The 9,134-nt window shown below is 44.4% G+C and overlaps 2 protein-coding genes across 8 annotated transcripts in view; one reads left to right on the forward strand and one right to left on the reverse strand.

Annotated features, from left to right (window-relative positions):
* The window catches only part of LOC128881502 (protein outspread), a 191,538-nt gene that overhangs the window by 70,947 nt on the left and 111,457 nt on the right, over positions 1–9,134 (reverse strand). The window lies entirely within an intron of this gene.
* On the forward strand, positions 484–3,931 carry LOC128881503 (peroxiredoxin-6-like). 2 transcript variants are annotated; one of them, XM_054132613.1, is made up of 7 exons: positions 484–831; positions 1,071–1,136; positions 1,206–1,475; positions 2,076–2,232; positions 2,817–3,034; positions 3,201–3,276; positions 3,445–3,931. In XM_054132613.1, the coding sequence occupies exons 3-7, from the start codon at positions 1,393–1,395 to the stop codon at positions 3,571–3,573; spliced, it is 663 nt and encodes a 220-aa protein (XP_053988588.1). In that variant the 5' UTR covers positions 484–831; positions 1,071–1,136; positions 1,206–1,392; the 3' UTR covers positions 3,574–3,931. The 2 variants fall into 2 exon arrangements, with proteins under 2 accessions (XP_053988588.1, XP_053988589.1); XM_054132614.1 differs by having other exon boundaries at positions 1,071–1,475.

Below are 9,134 nucleotides of genomic sequence, written 5' to 3' on the forward strand. Positions count from 1 at the left end.
CCAAATCCAACGCCATCGACACATCACTCCCAACCCTCAGAAATCCCCGACACTCGGATCCAGAGGACTTGAGGAGTCCTCCCAGTCCAAGGCGACGTTCTCCAGCGGTCGAGCCAGAGTCAAAGGGTGGAGGTGTTCCTGCTGAGGGGTACAGATGGAAGGTAACGATACCCCATACGTAAATATGTACGTCTCGAGCGCAGATACACCGCCTTCCACCGGCGATACGTCCGTTTCGTAGCAAAGGTCGAGCGGGGAGATCGATTTGCATGTCACTGATAGGAATCCGCTCGAGTAACGACGTACTACGCGGGGCCCCTTGGACGGTGATCCCGCGGAACGGAGTGACGGAAGCGGCGGACAGACCGAGACAAACGGTCCGATATCTCTGTACACAGCGAGCCACGGTTGCACCGGGACCAGCTACGGGTAGAGTCATCCATCGTGACACGATAATTATTATCATCGATGTTTTCCGCGCTCGGACACGCGTGTCGGTGGGTGGATCGACTAGCAACAACCGCGAGAATGGCCGCGACGTTGTTGGGATAAACAGCGCGGATACAAAATGAACGGAAAATAATTTTAATAAACGAGAGATAAGCCGAGGAGAGCGTTTACCGATGGCATTCATCCCAATTGGCTCGATAGAGGACTATCGGCGTTGCTTGCGTTTCGTAAGCTGCCGCGACAGCTGTACGACTGATTAGATTTTGGAGGTGAAAGTAGAATTTCGTCATTCCTCTGTTTCACGCCATTTGTTTCTCATTTGGTAGTGCAATTAACGAGGGAACCTTTAGGCGTCGCGGAAAAAGATACAATCGCTAGACAGTGAGTATAATGGAAAATATTTAAAAAATTTACATAATGTATATGTAGTTTTTTTTTATATATTCTTAAATATTTGCCATATTCGTTTGTGTAATAAATAAAATAATAAACTTCGCGGTCTAGCGATCCCTGAAATTTAAACCAAAGTATATTTGATCGATAACATGCATATTGTTTTTGGGTATTTATGGCAAATGGAAACATGCTACTAAAAAAACGAAGACGCAATTTCATTCAAGTTTCAGGTCTGCCTCTGTACCTGCGAAGATACGAATTTGCATAAACATCTGCGGACTAATAATAAGGTAACGCGATCCAGCTCGAATCACGTGGTTGGTATGAGTTTATCGCAACTATTTGCGCACTCGATATAGGCCCGATACGAGTACATGAGTGGGGAGGTGGCAACAAAGTCGTGGAGGTTCCTATTCGTGAACATCACTGGCCCAGAGATATCACTGCGAAGCCACTTGCGTTAGTTTGTCGCGCTCCATCGTCTAAAGCAGTCGCAGCGGATAGCAGAGCAATTTTCCTCGTTTAGGCTACCTACCTACGTCAACCATGAGAATTAATTCCATCGTACCCAACTTCAGCGCGGACACCACCGAGGGCCCCATCGACTTCTACGAGTGGCAAGGAGATTCGTGAGTAATTCCTTCCTTTTTTTTTATATTCTTTTTTTTGACGTTTGAAACGTAAAGAATAACTATAATGGGTTCGCGTGGGTAGGTGCAGGCTTTCAAAATTATAATTTGGGGCCTGCCGTGATAATAACGTTGATACAGAGTTCTTAAAAATAACGAAAATATATGTAAGAAGGAAATCGTGCCGAGAAAGATAATTTTCAGTTCTCTAAGAATTTTGTACCCTTATTACCCTTAGTACCCTTATAGAATAGATATATTCTATTTAATTCTAATAAATTACTATTTAATACGAAATAATTTGTCTAGCAATTTCTAACGTGTCAATTAAAATTTAACGCGATGAAACCGGTTTCTGGTCGAAGCTTTGCTTTTCAAGGTGCGGAGTCGGATGGAAGGTCGTCGCAGTTGTATAACAATTGCGTCTATCTTGAAATTTGAGAATTTCAATCGGAAAAAGTTTTATCAACGAGCGATACCTGATCTACTAGCACGCGTGTCACTTCTATCGATGATATAATAATATAATAATCCTCCGTGCAAACCTTTCCCGATTTAACAAAATAGTTTTGCCGATTATTTTCTACCTTCGATTCGCAGATGGGTAGTTTTGTTCTCCCACCCTGCCGACTTCACCCCGGTATGCACCACCGAGCTGGGACGTTTGGCAGTCCATCAGCCCCATTTCGAAAGTCGGAACACGAAACTTCTGGCTCACTCCGTGGACCAACTGCAGGACCACGTCGACTGGGTTAACGTAAGAGAAATATTATTCAGCTACCCTCTTAGAAAATAACAGCGTCGAGTGTCTCGTCACGGAGGGACGGTTCGAAACATCAAACGAAGAAGAAGACGAAATTAATTATTCAGATTTTAAATTCAATCCAGGTTCCGCTCTTCGCTTCTTTGTTGAAAATTAGCACAACGTTGACTTGCAAAGTACCTAGTCATATACATTCTTGCGTGAGATCACTGTTGCACGAGGGGAATCGTTAAACATTCCAAAGACGGTTTTAGATCGATTCATATGGATTTAATTAACGTGCGTCGGTTAAATAGAAATTCTTCTGGTACGATAAATAAAAGATTCCTCAATTTTGTTTTAGTTTACGAACAGCTAAGATAAATTTCAACTAACGAGCTCCAGTAATTTTGTAAGTTTCTGTTTATCTTGGAAGATCCAGAGTCGATTATTTTATAAATAAAATTACCCGACTAGTACGTGAAAAGATCGTTCACGAACGCGATCTATTCAACAGCGATTCTAATTCAATCGATATTCGCAGACGTTCGCTGCACGTAGATCACATAATTTACCCAACCTGCCGGTTTGCCCGACAGGATATTAAATCTTACTGCCGAGACATCCCCGGCGCCTTCCCTTATCCAATCATCGCGGATCACGATCGGACACTGGCGGTGAAATTGGACATGATCGACGAGGACGGTAAGGACGACCCAGAAAAAGCCATGACAGTTCGAGCGCTCTACATCATCAGCCCTGATCATCGTCTGCGTTTGTCCATGCACTATCCAACGTCCACTGGTCGCAACGTTGAGTAAGTAAACATTCGTTATTCTGGCAAAATGTCCTCGAGATTTGTTCAACGGTAGAACTACAGTCAATGGTTATTCGATTGAAATATAATGAAAGCATTGAATCTTGTTATTTATAAAAGAGTTCTAAATGGAAAATACGTTAACGATACTATTATCAACTTCCAGTGAGATACTCCGAGTCATTGACTCGCTGCAGCTGGTCGATAGGAAGCCAGAAATTGCTACTCCCGCCAACTGGGTGGTAAGAAACTTTTATCGTACTACTGGTATTCATTATTCTCGCGATTAGATCAATTTCTTTGAGCACATATATTTTTCCAATATTTTATTTTACTTCTGAAATGTTTTCGACGAGGTATAGAATTTCTTCCACTTGGAGAAGTGAATTTTAACACGATTCTTGTTACAGCCTGGCGAGAAAGTGATGATTTTACCAACTGTAAAGGACGAAGAAATCCCTAAACTCTTCCCTGGCGGTGTGGACAGAGTCACAATGCCTTCTGGGAAGGTCTACGTGCGCACAACCACGGATTATTAAGCGAAAACACGATGATTCCAAACACGATCTTCGACTGAACGAATAACGCATCGATCATCGGTGAACGATTAGCAATTAAGTAACGCGTTGCCTTCCATACTTTTTGTGACGATATCGCTACATCGCTGATAAACACGATTACGTAAGACACGGGTTTCCTGTAAATCTGGTTCCGATTTGAAATTAGAGTATGCACAACGAGACGGTGTCGAGTTTCGCACGAATACGTGCGCACAATATTTACCAAATTTATTGTAGCCAGATAACATTTACTCTCGCTGGTGTGGCAAATTTTGTATCTAAATAAGAATTTCAAATATCGAGTAAAAGATGAAAAATCAATATTTTTAAAGACAAAGATGTTTTTATTCGATGACTGTCGGATAAAAAAAATGTATTCGACGGATAAAGATAATTTAAATTACCCAAACTGGATATCACACTGGATATTACACAACTATTATTCGATGTAAAGTCTGTGATAAATACGTACGACCGATAATGAAAACTGACCGTTTTGGCACTCGTCAAGGGATAAAAATGTGAACGAAGCTTGCATAGAAAAGTTACGACGAACACGTCTGAAATTATACGAATCGAGCGAATTCTCTATGGTACGGTCAACGAGAGATCGATGCTGAAGAAAAAGATAATTAATTGCAGTATCTTATCCCCTAAAAATAAGGAGTCGAGCAAAAACACGAATCGTAGGGTGTGGTCGTGTAGGAAAAGCGATCGAGCGTGGATCCGAGGATCGTGGCTTCGAATCACCGTGCCTTATTTTTCGTTTAAACTCCTGCATTATACGTAGCCACGGCGTCAACGTGGACAATAAATCCCCCGTTTCAGTCGAGTCGATTGCCTGCAGTCGGCTGTACCAAAGATACGCGGCCCGCCTAGGGTGTCCATTATTCCCAGATAATTACACACCTCAACCCCAGGAATTTTCGAAATGAGTTTCAGCCGCGGCCACGGAGACGATAAGTTTTCATCTCCTCGCGAGGGACACGGGGCACGTGGGAAATCCGACCACACAGAAAATCAGTTTACAAATTACGACGCCATGAATCACGGTTCTATCGGCTCTCGAACTTTTGGGTATTCGCTGGCTCTCCGGAGCAGCGTTACGTACCCTTCCATGGATAAAATAAGGGAACAGGTGGAATTTAATCTCGACTCAACGCAGTGTCTGAATTTTATAAGTAACCATCGTGTATTGTTATTCTTGACCTCGCCAGAAGCAAATGATTGTGAGTAGACATTCCGTGATGTTCCTACGACACGTTAGAACAGGTGTTAATAAATATAAAAAGTTGTGACGGTACCAAGTGCTTTGACGCTTAAATTTAAGATTTTTGAAAAGGTGGAGTTAATCGATTTGTGCAAACGACGGCTCATAAAATACCCGAGAATGAAAGTATTCGTGTCATCTAGGTTGTCGATTAATTATAAAATCTTCCGAATCTAGAATCTTCTTTACGGTTGAAAAACGTCCTTGTTGTCCATGATTCATCGACTACGTTCTCTGCCTTGGATGCAAATAAAATCCTGCGGCCTCATTTAAGAACAGCTACCGTCTTCTAGCGAACTTCATCTAGCTACTGAAAACTCATTGACGCCTGGGACCACCGACCAAGCCGCAACGGTGCAACGCATAAATATTCATGTAGTTCGATAAGCGTTCTCTAATCGGTCACGATCCTAACGTCACGCTCCTCTAACTGCGCGTTCGCGAGAGGACAACCTGTCCACCATCTGAAGATCTCGTTAATTAATCGAAATAAGGAGAATCAGGTGTTCGATGGTCGGGCACGGGCCTCGCGAGAAGGCGAGCCTTGATTTCGTCGAATCGACAGTCGATCCCCGATCGATACAGCTCGCCTTGGATCGCCGTTCCATTGAACCGTGAAAGCCCAGCTTCCGTGTTCCGGCTAACTGTTAACCGCGAGGACCGCGCGCACCGTCGCAGAAGGACGAACAGAAGAGGAACGGAAGGTGGTCGAGGCTGAGAAGGAAGAGGAGACGAAGAGATAACCGCAACAACGATGGCGATTAAACATTTTCGTTGCAGAGACGATCTTCTTCCTTTCGTCTACGCGTGGGTGCCTCTTTTTATCAAAGTGTACTGTTCCTCGTAATTCGATCTTATCAGGTTAAAGGGCATTTTGAATTCTTTTTATCGAAGTGTATTTTTACGTACGATTGCTCCTCGTGTCGGAGAGAATTTTGAATTCTTATTTTAGGGAACTGTATGCCTCGAGAGAACTCGGATCGTGAGATGAAGATAAGAATCTACCAACGTCAGGTTAGCAGGTTTGCTTACGTCGATCAAGAGAACGAAGATCCCTCTTGTCCAACCATCTGTTTAATTAATTAATTTTTGTTCATCCAAATTGGCATAAAAAGTTGAGTTTCGAGTGTGGTAGTATCATCATATGATCGAGTGTCTACGAATGCGTGTTTATTGCAGGAGTAGAGGAGGAGAGACGGCGACGCTATTAAGCATAGTCGTTGGTCCGTTCTAGTTTAAGAGCCGTCGTCGGGCACGCTGGCCTCGCGTGAGCCTGATTGCGGGTTGAACAGGTTGAACAGTTGGGTAATGGAGGCGCCCACATCTCTCCTCTAGCGGTACCAGCTTCTGTTATCTTCGTCGCTTTAAAGGCGACGGTCAACCGGCGCTTGTTCCATTGCCCGCTCGCTTTATCCGCTATTGTCTTCTCGGAAAACGCGCGACACCATCTGCACGCCACGTACGGGGTGTCTCTTCAATTTTCTACCGTCTTGGGTTATGTTTAAAAAATGACGAAATTGTCAAAGTTAATTAAGGTTCGTCCACCTTCCTCGCAATTGCTTGAGATCAGAGTTTTACGGAGACTCCAAGAACTTGCCTCGATGAAACGTAAAAATGGAAAGGACTTGTCTTTCCATTCTTTTGTTGCTTGTCTATCTTGGTCGGCTTATGATGGTTTTGTTAGAATAAGAACACTCACCAGTGGCACTGGTACAAATAATCAAGTTATTTGGGGCCCGTTCGTCGTTTTACAATCATTAATAAACCATCACAAATAAAAGGAATAACGTCAAAGTTAATTCAGATAAGAGTGCTAAGTGCTAGAGAGTCTTTCCTCTGAACTGATCGAATTAAAATCAATCACTCGAGAAGGATAAATATACGAGCACAACTAGTTTTCAATAACAATATTTACTGTTTTCCCGAAACCCCGACGCAAACGCACCCAACGTAAAATTTCCGAAACAATCATCACCGCACTCGTTCCCTCGGAATAAAACAGGAGAGAGGAAGAATTAATAACGAAACGGCTAACCAGGCCGAGTGGCGCGCAAAAGAAGAGACCAGAGACGTCGGTCGACGTTGATTGGATCCTCGTCAAGAATACAGCGCTGGTCTATGAAAAATTTCACGCGTGGAACATGTGAACGTGTCTGGCAGAGAGAGTGTATCTCGCTGAATAACGCGAACGATCAAACAGCGGACCTCCGTCGAGCCGATCATTCTCATCCTGTCATTAACGTCTCCGATGGACGGGGGAGCTATTTGTACCAGCGAGACTAATAGGAAACACATAGTCGGCTCCGTAACGTTACGGCACCGCTGATGATACCGATGACGACGACGATAAGAATCAACGACGATGCGAACGACCCCTTTTCTGGCGGCGAATGTGTATTCGCAATCCCGTGCGCGAGTTAATCAGCTGACCCCAATTAAACGATAGCCATCGGCTAGCCCAGGCGAGACAACAGTTGCGTCGACGATAAATGTTAATGAACCGTGACATAATAGGATCCACGATAATAACCGGGGAATCCGTTCCACGGCCATTAAGGGGTGCCTTTGTTCCACCTACGATTCGTCGATTATTCGCCTGCGTTAATGTCGTAACGGTGTCCCGCGCCCTATTAGAGTACAGTTTAATTGCGGTTAACCGTAAACCGTGCTGGCCAATTTCCTCGACGAAGGTAGCGAAAATACTCGAGGATGAGTCATCGAAATACTGAACCAACTCTCCGAAAGATAGTGCGATGACACTCTATCATATAGAGCGATCAAGGTTAGAAAGAAAGGGGTTGGAAGGGGGATGATCAGAGTTTGATCGATTCTAGCCCAATTCGGATAGTAGATAGTAACAAAAATATTCGAGGATGAGTCAGTGTAATACTGAGCTAACTTTCAGGAAGATAGAGCGATGACTTTCTATCATATAGAGCGAGCAAGGTGGGAAGAAAAGGGTTGGAAGGGGGATGATCAGAGTTTGATCGATTCTAGGTGATCTTAAATGAGGCTGGAGGATTAGTTTGCATTCGGAGAGCATAGAGGAATCATGGCTTCTTAGAACATTTCTCAACTATGAAGATTGCGGTTCTGCAATTAATCAAAACAACCTGGATGGCACGAATCCTTCCACTCTTCGGTTATCGTACACTCTTCCACATCCTACCATATATCAAGAGTCCTTCCACGCTTCTACCCTCATCGAAAATGCCCAATCATCTAGCATCGAAACACCCCGTTCCTCGCCAGATTGTACGACACTCGCGCAGTCTCCGCGCAATTTATGGATGCCAAGAATAATCCAAGAATCTCCGACTAGGTCGTCATCGAGAAGTTTCCAATTAGCGAATATCGTACCAATCTGTTTCTCATCTCGCCAACAGCGTGCGCGTCGATGCGAGCCTAGACACCCAGGAATAATCCTTGTATCCTCCTCATCGTCGAGTGGTCGTCGAGGAGTTCCAATCAGCAGATATCAGGACGATCTGTTTGCTCGTTCCGCGGTACGTCAACCACGGCCTGATTATCCCTTCGTTCATCTTTTTTATTCGCGTTCGATTGCAACCACCATCCCCATATTCGATATTAATACCGATACGCGTGCGCGCGGGATTTGCATCTAAGCCCCTGGTCCACGTGCGAGTCCCTGGCCTGCGCGGTATTCGTGGTTAATTCTCGGCTAGCTCGCTTCCGTAATCCTTGTTCCGTGGTTAGGGTGACCAAGATAACCAGGTATCAGGAAACCGTATGGGAAGAGCAGTTTATGTCCAGGAGGGGGTTCGTTTCGCGAGGATGTCGCGGGTTGGGCTTTGGAGACACGCAGAGCGGTGGTTCGATGATGACTGATGGAGCATTATAATCTCAGGGCATAATCTGTCTTGGAGCTTTTATATCTGGTGATTCCTGGGCGCAACGAGGAAGTTGTTCGTAAACGTGGTTACTTGGGGACGTTGAGAGTGGAGGATAAATCCATAGTCTTCTTCCAGAACTAACTAGGACCTAGTGTCCTTTAGTCCTCTGCTTCCATGGAGTCATCCTACGTTTGAAAGTGGAAGATTTCTGAAGTGAGTCGCGTCAGAACCAGGAAAAGTGCGTAATCCTCTTCTAGATCTACCAAGGACCTAGTTTCCTTTGGTCCCCTGCTTCCTTGGCGTCTTCCTACCTTTGAGAGTGGAAGATTTCTGAAGTGAGTCGCGTCGGAACCAGGATAAATCCATAGTCCTCTTCTAGATCTATCGTGAACCTAGTTTCCTTTGGTCCCCTGCTT

The sequence above is a fragment of the Hylaeus volcanicus genome, chromosome 8 (assembly GCF_026283585.1).
Source record: "Hylaeus volcanicus isolate JK05 chromosome 8, UHH_iyHylVolc1.0_haploid, whole genome shotgun sequence".
Taxonomy (NCBI): domain Eukaryota; kingdom Metazoa; phylum Arthropoda; class Insecta; order Hymenoptera; family Colletidae; genus Hylaeus; species Hylaeus volcanicus.

Bases quoted from the DNA above. Each gene is read 5' to 3' on its own strand.
- LOC128881503 (XM_054132614.1), top strand. From the start codon at position 1,393: ATGAGAATTAATTCCATCGTACCCAACTTCAGCGCGGACACCACCGAG. The intron at 2,233-2,816 runs GTAAGAGAAATA...TTTGCCCGACAG, and splicing joins ACCACGTCGACTGGGTTAAC to GATATTAAATCTTACTGCCG. The intron at 3,035-3,200 runs GTAAGTAAACAT...ATCAACTTCCAG, and splicing joins TCCACTGGTCGCAACGTTGA to TGAGATACTCCGAGTCATTG.